A 17,643-nucleotide genomic window follows, 5' to 3' on the forward strand; every position below is an offset into this window, starting at 1 on the left:
GATGCGCTGGTGGCTAGCTGTGTGTGTGTGTTTTGAGTCCATTCTTAGGTTTCAGCATCAATAATGCAGCCAGACTCACATTCACTCACTCATTTGTTCATCTTCTGCAGATCCAGTTTACTCAGTTAACCTTTTACTTCAGTTTACTGAGTACTGTTTTGTTCTGTTCAAATCATTACAAAATAACACCTTTAACCCTGTTTTGTTCTGTTTCATTTTCTTTGTGGTCATCTCAAATCTGCAGAGTGCATGACCAGTTCATTCATAATTTATTTTCATTCTTTCTGTTACTCTTTTTTTTATTTGTTTTTCTTTTTTTCTAACAGATAAAAAGATTTCTGTTGAACACACAAGCCATCGTAAGTTCATTTTTTCATGTCTTTGTTTTCTTGCACAGATTATGAGTCTACTTTTCACCCCGATCTCTGTCCATGTCTGTGTAGTGTGTGTGTGTGTGTGTGTGTGTGTGTGTGTGTGTGTGTGCAAGACATATGCTTGCATGTAAGAGGCTGTGGAAGTGTATCCATGCAATAGTACCCATTGAGGTGCATCTTTCAGTGTGTGTGTGTGTGTGTGTGTGTGTGTGTGTGTGTGTGCGCGTGCGCGTGTGCATCAGTGCATTCATGTCGTGTCTAATCTAACTCACTACAGGATTCACAGCACACTGCCCTGTTCTACCTTGTTCTGTGTGTAATCCTATAATGGTCTCCCATGTTGCATAATTTTCCTGTGAGGGAGAGAATATTTTAGACCACAGTAGTGACTCAAGGCTTTGAAAAGAGCACAAATATCAATAGCACATTCTTTTGAACATGAGAGAAACTTGGTATAATTTGCTAAACCTAACAGCAGGAATAAATAAAGCCACAGTATGCTTTTTTTATAACAGGAGGCACTGCAGCCTGCAGTTCTATTACACCCCCTTAAATTTTAGTTATTAGAGTAAGGAAAGTGGAATACAAACTCCAAGAGTTTCTACCTAGAAGGCTGAATTTGGGCTGTAAAATAAGCCATGATACTTATTAATGTTTTATTGGCTTCTTTCCATACATTTCCTATTTCTGATTTACTTTCCCATTTATTTAATATTACAGTGAAAAAAAGTGTTTGTATTTACTACCATTGTAACTCCAGTTCATTTTTTAGTTATGAGAAAAATTACTATGTCCTACTTTAGCTTAATAGCTGGAATTTGTCATGGTTTTGATAGCTCACAATTTAGTTAAACCGCCCTGTTATAGGAGCAGCAAGGTGGCATTACAGATAGTGTTGCTTCAACACAGCTCCAGGGTCCTGGGGTCCTGGGTTCAAACTCTCTTTCGGACGCTGTCTGAGAAGTTTGGTGTGTTCTCCCCGTGTCCGCGTCATGTTTCCTCCGGCTGCTCTGGTTTCCTCCTACCGTCCAGAAACCAATTTTGCTAGGTCATAGGTGATAGGCGGATGGGCTGTGTGAAATGGTCGACAGGTGTGAATATGTGATAGCACTTTGATGGATTCCAGGTGGCCTCCGGATTCACAGGAATCCTGATCGTGATGAAATGGTTACAGAAGTTGAATGAATGAATTTCTAGTTACATGCTTTAATTGTACTGTAATGTCCATAATGAAGTACAATGACACATAATAATATGCAAATTAGTGAGTCCCCTGACACCCCTCCCGCCTCCCCTTTATGCCTCACTCGTACTGAAGAATAGGTATGTGCTTACTTGCACTTTTTTTTGCCGCATTGGTCTCATGTGATTCTTTCACTTTTGTAATGTAATGAATAAACAGACATTGCAGCAGAGCCCCACCCCTTTCAACGGTGCCCCAAACAACGGCCCCTCCCTATTCAGCTTTTGGTTGAATTAAGTGACAACTGGGGGCATTGTTACCCTTTAATACCAAGATAAATGTAGACAAAGAAAATAGTCATACCGTTTACGTAAGAGTACTTGCTTATTAACCTCTGTTAAGAATAGATTTCTGGGAGACTGTAAGCCATAAGAGGCATCTTTTAGTGATGGAGGAAGATTCAGTTGTAAAATAAACATTAACAATTTTAAGAATAGATTCTTTGCTTAATGAAGTTAAGATGACTAATGGCAAGAATAAGATTAAGCACTTTATCCTTTGGCGAATGCAAAAAAAGTAATTATGAAAACATTAGAGGCGATTTGGATTGCTTTGTAATATCAGCACTTTTCTGGAGGCTGAATCAAAATTCCATGCAGATTGATGCATTAAAAATAAATATGTACATACTGGGAGGGTGATATATAATGCATATGCCTGCTTGGTTGAGAAATTGAGCAGTGCTTTGAGACATGTGGCATCTAATGAGTGCACAGCTCTCTGGCTCTGTGCATTCAGCAGTGTAGCTTACAGCTGCAGTGATGCTAATATTCAGAGATCAATGTGACACTGGGAACTGGCAAGGCTGAAAAGTAATGCACCTAATTCGCCACTCCTCCGTTTAGGATAATAAGTTACGACGGCTGTCGGATTTGCTTCTGCCCTGCCACGTGAGCCCCTTTGCCCCTTGCTGCCATCCTCTCAACTCTTTCCCCTCTATTCTTCTTCATCTTCTTCTCTTGCTCCCTCTCTTTCACTGCTACTGTAGCCCTGCTGTCATTTTCATGTAGGCAGCGTTCCATACCTCTGCCCACTTTTGTCGTCTTCTTACTTTCTCGCTGCTCATTTGCATCGTCTTCTTCTTTCTCCTTCCCGTCTGATTGTGTTTTTTAGTTTCACAACTTTATATTCCTTTTTTTCTTTTTTACTTTCTTCTTGAGCTGGATTGGTTTGGGTTTGAGGGTGCGGTGGGGGTACGAAAAGATCATGTGACTTTATTATAGTTGGATTGTGGACTACCTCCTGCTGCTTGAGAATAAGAAACACAAGCTAGATTATTGTCAACAAATTATACTATCAATTTATTTCTCAGATAGCAGTTAATATCTGGCCAAAATATGGCACATCTGCAGCTGACTTATGTTCCACATTTGGCCTTGAATGTTGTTGTTGACACAGGGTGAGTCTGGCTGCCTAAACTCAACCACAGGACCACCTTATATTGACACTTGGCTCACATCTAGCCCACACATTACCCACGGTAACCCAAGTCAAGCCTCGCTCATGACATTTCTTCCACGTCTATGTGCCAGTGCTGTAACTGAGAAGTAGTTGCTAAAAGTGACACAGATTCGGCCCAAATATATCTGCTGTCTGTTTTTCTTAAATCAGAATGTTTATAATGTATGGGAATTGATGTTAAATGATCTCTAACTTTGAAACACAGACACTTTGCTTCATTACATTCTCCTTTGAAAGCGTGTGCAGTGCAGGGTTACCATAGCACCAGCATGGGAGACAACTGGTGTAATGTGCAAACATCAGAAACCATTCATTCATTGTCTGTAACCACTTATCCAGTTCAGGGTTGCAGTGGAATCACTGGGCACAAGGCAGGAACACACCCTGGAGGGGGCGCCAGTCCTGCACAGGGCGACACACACTCACACCTATGGACACTTTTGAGTCGCCAAGCCACCTACCAACATGTGTTTTTTCGGACTGTGGGAGGAAACCGGAGCACCCGGAGGAAACCCACGCGGACACAGGGAGAACACACTAAACTACTCACAGATATTCACCTGGAGTGGGACTTGAACCCACAACCTCCAGGTCCCTGGAGCTGTGCGACTGCGACACTACCTGCTGCGCCACCATGACAACCAAGACAGAAACCACCTATTATATATTTTATTTCCTGTTAAATGTCCATTAAGCACAAGTTCTTTTGTTTGCCTTCAGGAATAAATCAGAAAACATATATTTATCAGACAGCTAGACAGGAACGTCCACAGAAGAACATAACATATTCTATATTCGTTTAATATCTAATGTGTCCACCCTTTGCCTTCATCACAGCTGTCATTCTTTTTGAGAGGCTTTGAGAAATTTACTTCTCTTAGTAGTGGGCTGCATTTTCTTCTCCTGCATCATCTAAATGTGACATAGCTTTTTTTCACAGAATAAATAATTGCTCTGTGGTCTAAGTGAAACCTCTACGCCATGCTTTAGTCGATATACCACAAAGATCCAGCACTGTAGGACCACTCTCAGCAGATACTACAGTTAAAATTCACATTCGTTGTTTTCATAATATGTCCTCTTTAAGAATATTTTTAATCCCATGTTGTTACTTCTTTGGACCGTCCTCTTATGCAAGTGCAAATGGATAATTTATCTCCAGCCTCCTCATGTCTCCTAAAAATAAATGAAAAATTAAAACTTGTACTTAATGGTGGGTTCTACTGAAATTTAAATAAATTAAGGCTGGTCTGTGACTTTTGCACAGTACTTCATTAAGTACAAAATAAATGGCCTGTAAATCTTGCCACACGAATAAAACGTATATTAACACAGTTATTGCCAAGAAGTGAAGCCAATTTACAGTTGTTTGGTGTAATGTATTCACATGTAAATTAGCTGCATATGGAGGTTGAGTATCTTGAATTATGTGTTGTTTCCTCATCAGCGCTGGACTCTGGTGCAGGGGTGGCAGTATATGCCGGGCTGGTGGGGGCTCTGCTCCTGTGTGTGATCCTTGTGTTGTGTGTGGGCATCCTAGCCTACCGCCGCAGCTGTCGCCATCTCCACGGCGACATCACCGACTCCTCATCTGCCCTGACTGCAGCCTTCCACCCTGGCAACTACAAGCCACCAAGACAAGGTGAGATCCTTCTGTCTGTTCTTTTCCCCTTCTCTCATTCCTCTCCATTGCTTATTACCTCTCCTTCTCACTCTGTCAAACCTCAGTATAAACTGCTTCTTTTTTCTTTCAGCCATATCTTAGCTTTTTAATCCTCTTCAGCTGCTCACTCACATTCCTCCCGCTGTCTCTGGCTCTTTCTCTCCCTTCAACTGCATTTAATCTCCCTGAACTCCTCTATATGAGCGCACTTGCAAATCCTTCCCTCTCTTTAATGCTTTCATTCCTTAGGCAGCTTTTGCCACAACTTTTTTAAACCACACTGAAAAACCCCGCTTTCTTTTTCCCCCTCTATCTTCAGAGAAACACTCTTTTCTGTCTTTGTTGCTTCCTTCATTAGATAACCCCCATCTGCTGCACCCCTCAGCTCCACCTGACCTGACGGCCAGTGCTGGGACGTTCCGGGCGCCGCTCTTCTCCTCACTGCAGCAGAGTACCTTGGATTCCCACCACAAGATCCCCATGACCACCTCTCCATTGCTGGACCCCCTGCCCGGCTTAAAAATAAAGGTTTACGACTCCTCCACCATGTCTTCTGTGGAGCTGCCTGCTGGCCCAGGCTCTTCTGATGGAGATATCATGAGCTTAAAGACAGTGGGCAGTGGGCGAGACACCCATGGACATACTCTGCCTGGAGAGCCAGGGTACAGTGCCAGTGCCACGATGGGGTGCCTTGGAGGCCGCCTCGCCATCCCTAACACAGGCAATTCACTCTCTCTTTCTGAACACATATATATATATATATATATATATATATATATATATAGTAACTATGTCATTGTGGGACTGTACATAGGGTACCTTAATTTAAATATTTTCTACAGATGTCATTTTTAGTTATTAGTACGTAAGTCTGCATGCTACATATGTACTATCTTTGAATAAAGCAAATGACTTCATAGCTGTGAAGCATATGAGCATCCCTATCCAGGCTATAAGACTTTCTGCAATAGGCCTTGTTAGATTGCACATATGTAAATGTTCCAATCTTTCTCTTTCTATGTGTGGCTCGTAGGTGTGAGCTTACTGGTGCCTCCAGGGACAATTCCCCAGGGGAAGTTCTATGATATGTATCTCATCATCAACAAATGGGAGAAGACTTCGTAAGTCAGCCCCTTTAAAATGTTATCCCACTGTTTATACAATGACTGTCTCTCCCCTCTCCCTCTCTAAGTTGTCACAGCCTGGGCTTTCATTTAGCTGGCATTTGCTGCTTCACTTGTTGCTATTGCAGACACACTAATTCAGTAAATCTCTACAGCCCTTCTAGAGCTGTTTTTAACTACAAGCATGCTGTGGCCTAAATGACAGCACTTCAGTACATATAAGAGAGGAAAAAAAGACAGATATCTGACATGACAGCAGTTAAACTGATGTATTTGTGTGGTTTTCGGCTGAGGCAGTTTTTTGTTTTGGAATGTCTCATTAAGGTCTTTTGTCAAAACCAACATTAGCTGGAGTGGGTTCTCTATCTTACCGTTCTCTCACTGCTTCATAGACTCTACAACTCTCTGTGCCCCGTTTACCATATTGATAGTGTTTTAGTTGTCCTGAATATTCTCTTACTGAGCTCAGGTCATTTACTATTATAGTTTTTTCTTGTCTGCTGAGGATAAATAGAGCCTGTACAGTAAAGGACAAAACTAGGTCATGTTGATATGCACATAGTATGTAGTTATTTGTCTCTGCTGAATATGTTTCTTATTGTTTAACTTACATTGGTTAAATGGGCAGAATCATTGGCTCGTGTTTAAATAGATGGACTCATGGACTCCTGTAAATGAATGTTTAAAAGCATATGCTCGTCCACTCATGTTTAAATGGATGAAATCATGCTCTCATGCTTAAATAGGTGGGCTTATGGACTCATTTAAATGGGTGGGCTCATTAGTTTTGTGTGGTCTGTGTCAGGTTGCCATCTGAGGGTGGTCAGACAGTGCTGAGTCCAGTGGTGAGCTGCGGGCCCTCAGGCATGCTGCTGAGCCGCCCAGTCATCCTCACTCTACCCCACTGCGCTCAGCTGGAACCCCCTGACTGGAGCCTCACTCTCAAGACCCAGACAAACCAAGGGGCCTGGGAGGTCAGTACAGAGGAGCCATGGAGCAGATTACTGCATTCATACCTATACCACAAAATAAAACCTAAACATAGCCAAACTGTATTATTTTAGATGTTACTTTCTGGTGTATCAATTTACAATAAATAAGTTTCGTTTTCAAAGTATGCTACAGCTTTCCCCAGGCCAAGCATTCTCCATCATCTATAATTGTAATGTAATGTAGTTGTAATGTAATGTAAAATATCATAAGTTTACATAATTAATAATATTCACAATAAATAGCAGTAATACTTGTGACATTATATTTTCTATTTAACTGTGAGTTGATAATTATTTATTACATCATATTTTTGAATAAATGTGTGTGAGAGTTTCTGCAAAATATTCATTGGAAATGTGTGGTTAAATTCTTCCAGTTTTTATCTGTATTTTTCACTAAATATCTGTTTTTCACCTCGCTACTAGGAGGTGCTGACAGTGGGAGAGGAGAGTCTGTCGTCACCGTGTTACCTGCAGGTGGAGGAACGGAGCTGTCACGTTCTGATAGAGCAGTTAGGAACCTATGGGCTAGTGGGTCAGTCAGTCCCACCTCAGCCTGCCTGCAAGAGGCTTCAGCTGGCTCTCTTTGCTCCCCGAGCCCCCTGCCTCTCACTAGACTACAGCCTGAGAATCTATTGCATTCATGACACTGCACATGCCCTAAAGGTTAGTCTGTCAGTGCCTTTTTTTATTCATGAACTGTCTAGTTAAATAGCAGTCACACAGTTTTCATTCAGACTCTTCAATGAAAGAGTTCCTTTAGATCAGTCATGTTTCTGACCTCTTCTGACCTTTCCCTGCAGGAAGTATTAGAGTTGGAGCGAAGTCTTGGTGGGGTGTTGCTAGAAGAACCCAAGTCACTCCTGTTTAAGGACAGTTACCATAACCTGCGGCTGTCAATCCATGACATCCCACACTCTCATTGGAGAAGCAAACTTCTTGCCAAGTATCAGGTATGAATTGACCCTGTAGGGCAGGGGTCACTGTAGGGGCGCAGACGCTGTCCTATCCGGACCTGGACCTGTAACTGATAAACTATTAAGAGCTGTTTAAAATTGAGCAAAGAGTTTGTTTTAAAGGGTGTGACTTCTAGTCATTTCTAGTCTAGTGACTTCTAGTCATTACGGTTTAGTTTTAGCACTCCAGGAAACCACCTGATGTTTCTGCATATCATACGTGAGGCTACTCAGTCAATCAGACCTGTGTTATGGTGAGAGCGCTGTGCCTCGAATGAGTGACACACACAGGGAAGTGCTCCAGACACCACTAGTAAAAAAAGCCCATGGGGCATGAAAAAAGCTATTTTGGGACACTTTCGGGATGACAGCATTGTGTGAGGTAAAACCAGAAACTTTAAAAAGAAGGGAACGATTACTGGTTGAAATTCTTCTAACTCTGAACATGGATACTGTTAACAGATAAAGTCCCGCCCTTCAGTAGAAAGAGCCAATCAGAAAAATGATAAGTTATGGAAAAGCATTCAATTGTTAATTACTATTTACATAAAATGTTGCTATAAATACAAGTCTACTTCAATATGCAGGATTTGGCACTGATCATAAAGCAAGTTATAGATTATGTTCCGGACCTTGGCTTGAGAAGATTTTCTCTAACTGGACCTTGGGGTTGTTCGCATTAAAGTGACAGTGAATACATATGTAACATACGTTTGTATGATACTAAAATTGAATTAAACTTTGAGGAAATGCAATGATAAATGGAGGATGCTTATTGCTGATTAGACCCATATGTCTAGAGCTAAGAATGGTGCTGAAATGCAGAGAAATGGGAACGGGCTCTAAATATGTAGGTGGTGATGTAGACTGTGTCCACGGTGCACAGAAAAATTAGCCAGCTTTTATGTGGTGACATCTTACAAAAGGGCACTTAGAAAAGGTCGCTTAAACCTTTACTCACAGTTTCAGTAATAGGGCTTTAAAGTAAGTAATTATAAGTAGTTTGAAAAGTAAACCTTTCCTTGTTGTGGTACTTTAAATTGTGCATCTATTACCACATTTGTTTCTTAACTTTTTCTTTACCTTGTTTATTAAACAGGAATAACATACACCAGCCAAATGAGGACAATACACTAAACACAATTCCAGTTTTCGTAATTAAAAATGTAAATGTGCTACATTCAGGCAAATGTCAAAATGTAAATCCTCAACAAAATGAAATCAAAATATTTTCTTCATACTGATAATATGTTTATTACCCCCTTTATAAGTCCTTAATTCTGTAATTCCTGTGTGTGTAGGAGATCCCATTTTATCATATCTGGAGTGGGAGCCAGCGGCCTCTACACTGCACCTTCAGCCTGGAGCGAGGCAGCCTGGCTGTGTCCCAGCTCAGCTGCAAAATCTGTGTCAGACAGGTGGAGGGAGAGGGACAGATATTTCAGCTGCACACGGACATCCAGGAGGTATGGGAAAATGAGGAAGAGTTTTACAAAGTGAAGATGGTGCTAAGGCTGCTTTGTGGTTTTTATTAAGACATCACATAGCCGGTAAAATGATAAACCTTTATAATAAAATAAACGTGTTCATCTGGCGTTTGGTGTGATTCCCTTTCAGACATTGCCACCTCATTCGCCACTGCCTGCGGGAGGGACGTGCCTGCCCTCCTCTCAGGTGGGCCCTTATGCCTTCCGCCTTCCCACCTCCATCCGCCAAAAGATATGTGCCAGTCTGGATGCTCCCAGTGCCCGTGGCTGTGACTGGAGACTGCTTGCACACAGCTTGGGATTTGACAGGTGTGTGCTCGGGCATGAGTGTGTGTTTGGGTGTTTGTCTACAGAAAATAAATGAAATGATGAAAAGGGGAGGATGTTCGTATTAAATCCCTATCAGTAATGGCTGTTACTTTTTTATTTTAATGTCTTATTTATATGCTGAGGAATATAAGACAGACAAGATGTTAATTTCTGAACCTGTAAGGAGACTAATGATAAATAGTTGGAAGAGCGTACTACAGGTGTGCTAGTTTCAAAAGAGATTATTTTTAACAGCATAAGACTTCAATGTTCATCTGCTTGTTTAAAAAAAAGCTGAAGATCCCTTAGGAAGGAAGCATGATGAAAGAAAAGCTTATGTGCAGAACCTTAGAGCAGTGGAAGACAGTAATAGAGTTTGATTAGTTGTCTATTGTTTTTGCTGTACTCTGGGTGGGTTTTTCTTTAAAGAACTCAAAGGAAACGTTTAACTCATACTGGTTGCTCCCAGCTGTTCAGTATGAAAGTGGGTCTTTCCTTCTTGTAGAGCGTTGCCTTTTCTCCAGCAGAGATTCTTCAGGACATGTATAACAGTATTTCAAATAGGATCAATGCTGTCTAAATATGTGCTTTTTAACTGAGGTTTACATGAATTGCCTACCATCTCCACTTTTTCCGTCTTCAATTTATACTTTAAAGTCAAACAATTTGGAAAAAAATATGTCGTGTTTTGCCTTTGTTTAATGCTGTTGTCCCTGTCTCTGGCTCAGGTACCTGAACTACTTTGCCACTAAACCAAGCCCCACAGGTGTGCTGCTCGACCTGTGGGAAGCCTGTCACCAGGGTGACGCAGACCTGGTCTCCCTGGCGACCGCTCTTGAAGAGATGGGCAAGAGTGAGGTCTTGGTTGTCATGACGACAGATGGGGATTGCTGATTGGGTAATCATAAAGCATGAGAAGCAGAGAAATTCGTCACCGTGAATAAAAGCAGCCATTAATGCCAGTGGATGGGCAAGAGGAAACTACACCAGTGCACAAACCTTGTTCCCACACACCACCATGACTCGCCTATAATACCTCAACCCCAGTGCGTGCAGACAGAACCCCAGAGGATGTAGTGCCCAAGCACATGAGGCAGGCTGCCACTGGCTGGAGGAGCTCCCACTCTGATATACAATGCTGTTCTCAGCAGTAGCAAATGGAACCAAACCATTGGGAATCATTGGTGGACCAGAAATGAGCAGTGTCATTTGGAGTAGATCAAGATTTTCTTTTGTTTGTTTTTTCAAATTCCTATCCATGTGGAAAAGTTGAGATTTGATATACCTGTGTAAACCATACGTACTGTATAAGCTCACAGCCCAAGGAACGTTTCATTTTCCATGCATTTTAGTTTCTTTTACACCCCTTCACCCACACACACCCACTTCCATCTATGTAGATGCTGGAAGCCCAGTGTGAAAGCGTGTGATTAAATATCGCTCGAGCATTGTTTCCTAGAGATCATTGGAAGTCAGCCATCATCCAGACTCTGCTTACCCTGAGCAGTGTCTCAAGCTCCACAAGCCACACACATATAATAGGCTGCCTGGAAAAAGGAAAAAAAAAGTCACATGGATCATTTCTTCTCTAAAACGTGGTTATGTGTTTTCTTGCCTTAATGATTGTGCCAGTTCTGTCACCAATCTGCTGAGTTCCTGTCTACTTTAGCCCACTCTTTCACACTTATTGTGCTCCATGTGAGAGCGGGATACAATACAGTCATTCCACATTTGCAGGATTACAACCGTTAGGTGTCTGTATGCAACAGATTTAATAGACTTGCTTTAACTCCTGGACAATTTGACTGGCCGGCGAAATCACCAGACCTCAATGCCATTTCTCAGTTGAGAACATCAGGTTAAGTGTTAAAACAGGCACACATGAAGACTGGACCTAGTTTTGGGATAGAAATGGCTAAAAAGAGCAAGAAGGGAGGCTCATCTCAAGAGAGTGGCGTAATTATCTTTATCTGACAGAACAGATGCTGTCATTAAGGCTGGAGGACAACCAAGTGTAAGAAAAGAAATGCTGCATGAGGCACATTTTTTGGTCCACTGAGATTATGTCCAAATCCATACACGCAGACACACCGTCATCACACAAGACTAGGGAATGCAAAAAGCCAAACTACGTCCACCCAGTGACACTGAGAGTGGTTTTCTTTTTCAGTCACTTCTCGTACAACGCAGAGAACAGCTAACGGTGAACCTGACAGTACTTTGACTGGTAAAATCCTTGGCATGGATATGTCTTTGTAAGAGGACCGAATTGTATTTACTGGTTTTTCTTTTCTACTTTGGTCTAATACTTCTATGAACCATAGTATCTTGGTTGCTCTTAATTAAATCTTCTCTTCAGTCCATCATATATAATGCAGAAGAGCTTTCCGACAAGAAGTTTCCTATAGGGAACGCACTTTTTTAAGTTATTGTCCATATTAGTGGATTGTTCTTTCTTTCACTCTCCTTGTTGTATCTGCTGTTACGTTCATGAATAGATTCTCTGATCTGCGTCTGTGCTTGGCTGCTATTGCATTGCGTTTCTACTGGCAGGCAGACCAGCAGGGAGTGGTCTTAATGTGCTTAAAGGAGTTATTTTGTGGTCAGCTTTTCTAAATGCTGTATTATACTTCATGAGTAAAATTGTAATTTTAGCCATTGAAGCAGGCATGAGAAGAATGTGAAGTCTAGATTTAAGTGATGGTTTGGATAAGTACACAGAAGCATTGTAACTCAGCTGGTGGCATTAATCACTGTTCAGATTCGAAGGTCAGCCAACTGTAGGCCTTCTGTTAAGTTATAAAACGTAGCCTTTCGAAATGGCATGGCTGCTCTTTTGACTGCAGTTTGTCACATTCGCTGCCTGCTCCGACTGTGGGTTAGAAATGTTACAGTGGTGTGAAACTAACAGCCATGGCTGTCATGGGCCTTTTTATCATCTCTTGTCCATGCTGTCATTTTTGAAGCATATGTTTTCTGATGCTGCATCATAAGCGTATTTCTTTTTTCTTTTTTCTTCATAACCCTTTCTTTGTAAAAGTGTTGAGATATCCAGAAGAAAAAAAATATATAAGCAGTATCTGTCCATCTCTCTGAAAGAGTGGTTCTAGCCCTCTGTCTGTGTGTGTGTGTGTGTGTGTGTGTGTGTACGGGCTCTTGGCCTCGTGCTATTGAATGTGTGCTGGTTAAATGGGTCTCTTCATTTTGTAGCTATTTCTTTTTTATGTCTTTGTAAGTTCTATGCAAGTACAGAACACAAGTGAATTTGCAGACCTCTTTAAGTTTTCTCTTTGATGTGTAAGTGCGAGATTGGGAATAATTTTCTTGTTGTACTACTGGCATATGCTGTAGCAGGGCTTAGGGGCAAAAAGGTTCTCAAAGGCCCCTCAGCAGCAACAAACAATCCAAAATGACTCCTGGGAGAGGGCTTCTGGCAGAGCTGTGTGTGCCCTCTGCTGCAGCCGAGCAGTGTAGAGGCATGGCATCATCAATAAAAGAAGAACTGAAAACACATTTGTTTATGAGGAGGATTAAATAAACACCTCCACACGAAAAGTATCTTTGCGAACTGAGATGATGAAGACTGTAAAGGAAGCCCAAAAGCACATGCAGCCTTTCAGCTTTGGATGCACCGTGGAGTGCAACCTTCTCCCATGTCAGACGCAATCTCTGGTGGTCATTCAGGGATGAAACATCAGCTGCATTCTCTTCAGGCCTGCCCACGCCAGGATCCACTTCTTTCAGGATGTTGGTTGCTATTTGCTGGAGCACCCTTGAGGATGAAATTGACCCCATTTTGTTCAGATGTAATTCTTCAAGAGGGGAAACCAGAACTCAGACCTTTTTAAAGTTCTATTGTACATAAATGTTTAGCCTTCTTACTGTAACTAAATATAATTTTTATGCAATAAATTATATTTCCTAGTTTAACAAGAAAAATGCTTCTGTCTCTTTTTCTGTTCAGTACAGTGCACACAACAAAACATGAGTGATGTCCTGTGAGAATTATGTAGGGCTGGGTAATTAAGCGAAAATGAATCAAAATCAACAAACAGAACTTCAGATAATCAAAGTAAACTTGCTGTTCAGTTCATCCACTTTATTTAGTTCTGTTAATATGTCCTCTACTGTGTGTTCATGTACTGTCCCCTAAAAACCACAGTCATGTGATTCTGCCCCATCCAATCAGCCGCATGGAAGCAACATGGAAGAGAACCTAAACACCAACGCCAACCGAGCAACTAGAACAAATAAAAATGTGTCTGTCGTTTGGACATATTTCGACTATAAAATAAAAAATTGATTCACCAACCACAGTTAATACCACCATTGTTTTCAAACACTTGAAGCACAATCACATCACAAAATATGAATATTGCATGCCTCATTTTTCTCATTAGAAAAAACTAGCCATGAACATATTAATGACAGTGATTTCTGAGGGCAAAAAATAATATTGTTCATTATTCGTAATCAAGGTAAAATGTTCAATTAATTCTGATAACTATTTACACTCATATCGCCCAGCACTAGTTTATGCTAAGTTTTATTTAATAGAACTGCTAAATGGCTTACAGAAGTGCAGGCTTTTCATTCATTCATTATCTGTAACCGCTTATCCAGTTCAGGGTCGCGGTGGGTCCAGAGCCTACCTGGAATCATTGGGCGCAAGGCAGGAATACACCCTGGAGGGGGCGCCAGTCCTTCACAAGGCAACACAGACACAAATTCACAACTACAGACACTTTTGAGTCGCCAATCCACCTACCAACGTATGCTTTTTGGACTGTGGGAGGAAACCGGAGCACCCGGAGGAAACCCACGCAGACACAGGGAGAACACACCAACTCCTCACAGACAGTCACCCGGAGCGGGAATCGAACCCACAACCTCCAGGTCCCTGGAGCTGTGTGACTGCGAGACTACCTGCTGTGCCACCGTGCTGCCCTTAAAAGGAATATTATAGAAAGTAAACCATACTGCAGATAATTTGCTCGATATTGTGATTGCTATGTGTGAGAAATTGAAGTGACTTGAAAGCACATTATAAAGCGATGGGCTACCACAAGCCACCAGAACAGTTCATTACATCTTGGGCATAGATTTTAAAGGTCTCTGGAATGGTACCAGAGGGATAGGACATCATTCTTATTTATATATATATATAATACATTCTGTCTGGTGTTTTAAAAATGTTGGAAAAGGGGGCTCTCTATCACATCAGTTCATAGTTTTCCATTGGTCTTTTCTGGATGATGGCCACAGCCGATGAACTACATCACTTTAATACTCGCCAATAAGAATAACGGATCATTAATTGACTGTCACTGACCCTTGACTCAAAAAGGACAGGTGGTGCCTGCAGAAAGTATGTCACAACACATCACAACCACCTGCCCCCATCACAGTGGGGTCAAGCTTTCAGACCTGGACGGTACACCACACATGCGCTCGCCCACTTGAGAATACGATGGTGTAGGATGACTCATCTGACAATATCACTTATTGCTGCGTCTCTGAAAACCCAGCCCACTGAACTCTCAAATGTGTGTTTGTCTTTGTAATGAAGGCTTTATCCACCTCAGTTCTATTATTATATCCCTGTGTGTGTAGTTGTGGTCAGCCTACTCTTGCTGACACTGTCTGATCATATCCTGTATTGACATTCTTAGTCATCTGAAGAACCATTGCTCTTCTGTTCTCCCTCATATATTGCCCTAATGCACAGGAATCAGGGTCATTCAATGTGGGCTAAACCACTTTTTCTCTTTCCCATAGATCTAAATGAAGGTGGCACTTAGGCCACAGTTCCCGTTGAAGCAGAATCATTTAAGCAGTCTTTGTGATTAAAGTTTCTGTCACCCGTGACCCACCAGCGAACCCCACTTTTTAAAATCACTCAGACCGTGTTTACACAGTCTCCCAGTGCCCGCATGGGTTTCCTCCGGGTGCTCTAGTGGATTGGTGACTTAAAAGTGTCCATAGGTGGGAATGTGTGTTGCCCTGTGAAGGACTGGTGCCCACTCCAGGGTGTGTTCCTGCCTTGCTCCCAGTGATTCCGGGTAGGCTCCGGACCCACCACGACTCTGAACTATAAGAAGTTACAGATAAGAGGTTACAGACAATGAATAAATGAATGAATGAATGTTAAACCATATGTGAAACCATGATGTGATATGGTTAAAAATCAGCCTCCATTATTTTCCTTTCCTCCAAAAGCTACACAGTTCAGATTCTGCAGTGCTGAGCTCCGAGTAGCAACAACAGAGGCTCTGTCCTCCCTATTACAAGTCAGTGGAGCATCACAGTGATTTTGAAGCTTTGAAGTCTTAAAGTAAAAATATTACATAGTGTTTAATATTTAATTACATGTCTGTGACATGCTTTGGTCAAAATAACACAAGCATCAAACAACACAGCACCTTTCTCCCCCCTGTCCAAACAGCTCTGTTCAGAATGACATGCTTCAGCTCTTTTTCCTGTAAATGATAATGAGCCACATACAGCTCTCACACACGTGTGAAGTGATAAAAAGGCAGACAGGATCTCTCTCTCTCTCTCTCGCCCCCATTTTAGCTCAGTTCTTTTCCTACTCCAATCCCATCTATACAAGCTTTGCTCATTTCTCTCACTTTCTCGGATTAGTGTGGCCAGATATATACGGCTTTAGGCCGGATAGTATGTTTTTTCAGCTCTCAGTCCTTAGTCCAACACAATACCTGGATGGACACTTAATATTCCTGCTTTTCGGAGTAAATTAGTAATATTTCAGTTTAGATGTATCTTTAGATCATTATTGATGACTGGCTCGTGTACATGTCAGAAGACGTATATTGTATTTAATTGGTTTAAAAGTGTCATGGGGCATTGTAGCTCTCCTGTTGATTACTGCAGAAGGTCTTCCTTTGCTTGTGTGTTTTCAGTGATGAGCACAGCATGGAGACAGGAGGAGAGAAGTCATCTTGAGGTCGATAGTGCCAAGGCAGAGCCTCAGATATGTGTGAACATGCAGAAGGGTGTGCAGACATGTCTCACAAACCCCATCCAACAGGAAGGGACTTAAATAACTCAAGCAGGCGTACGGTTTCACAAGTAAATCTAGAATTAATGTTATCGATTTCTTGTTCCAATATTTCATAGGTTATGGTATTTATTTTGTGTGTTGTAGTATGTAGTTGTATTACGCCTCTCTGTTTCTGGTATGATGTCCTACTTTTGGAGGTGTGATGTCCTCCTTTTTGTGTTAATGAAACTGGCCACTCAACGTCTGCATTTTTTTTTTTTTTTTGAATTTCTAATTTTTTTGCTCTGGACATGTCTGATTTATACAGTTTAGTCCAGGCTTTGCTCATGCCGGTTTGATGCTGTGATTGGACATGCTCAGACGGGGGCAGGATAACTGCTCTTTGACAGCCCATTAAAATGGACAGTTTGTTGGATGATATGTGCGCAAGCACTGAAAAGGTATGTCCCATTCATCTGTTTTACAAGGATCAATATCACGACAGAGGGCGGCACTGGTGCAGCAGGAAGTGTCGCAGTCACACAGCTCCAGGGACCTGGAGGTTGTGGGTTCAAGTCCCGCTCCGGGTGTCTGTGAGGAGATTAGTGTGTTCTCCCTGTGTCCGCGTGGGTTTCCGCTCGGTGCTTAAGTTTCCTCCCTCGTTTGTTGGTGGATTGGTGACTCAAAAGTGTCTGTGAGTGTGTTTGTTGCCCTGTGAAGGACTGCTGCCCCCTCCAGGGTGTGCTCCTGCCTTTCACCCAGTGATTCCGGGTAGCCTCCGGACCCACCGCGACCCTGAACTGGATAAATGGTTACAGACAATGAATGAATATCATGATAGCAATCAGGAAGTAATAAACTGAGCAGCCCTGGCAGTAGGAGGGAAGATGAAACCTCTGCATGCTTTTCCTCGATTAAGCTTACTTACACTCTTTAAGATATATTGAGAGATTCTGGTCTGAACCTTGTAAAGTGCCCATAGGGATTTTTTAACATATGTTACTGACAAGTGCTTGTCTTGGCCTCAAACT

General features: G+C 41.9%; 1 protein-coding gene across 1 annotated transcript in view; it reads left to right on the forward strand.

Annotated features, from left to right (window-relative positions):
* The window catches only part of unc5b (unc-5 netrin receptor B), a 60,727-nt gene extending 47,210 nt beyond the window's left edge, over positions 1-13,517 (forward strand). Inside the window, exons 8-17 of the mRNA XM_066679822.1 lie at positions 327-359; positions 4,526-4,720; positions 5,100-5,462; positions 5,775-5,862; positions 6,671-6,839; positions 7,284-7,523; positions 7,661-7,810; positions 9,115-9,279; positions 9,431-9,609; positions 10,338-13,517. Coding sequence (XP_066535919.1) covers positions 327-359; positions 4,526-4,720; positions 5,100-5,462; positions 5,775-5,862; positions 6,671-6,839; positions 7,284-7,523; positions 7,661-7,810; positions 9,115-9,279; positions 9,431-9,609; positions 10,338-10,503 — 1,748 coding nt within the window. The 3' untranslated portion in view covers positions 10,504-13,517. The remainder of the gene's footprint in view (positions 1-326; positions 360-4,525; positions 4,721-5,099; positions 5,463-5,774; positions 5,863-6,670; positions 6,840-7,283; positions 7,524-7,660; positions 7,811-9,114; positions 9,280-9,430; positions 9,610-10,337) is intronic.
* Positions 13,518-17,643: the final 4,126 nt, after the last annotated feature.

The sequence above is a fragment of the Hoplias malabaricus genome, chromosome 8, assembly GCF_029633855.1.
Source record: "Hoplias malabaricus isolate fHopMal1 chromosome 8, fHopMal1.hap1, whole genome shotgun sequence".
In the NCBI taxonomy this organism is placed as follows: Eukaryota; Metazoa; Chordata; class Actinopteri; order Characiformes; family Erythrinidae; genus Hoplias; species Hoplias malabaricus.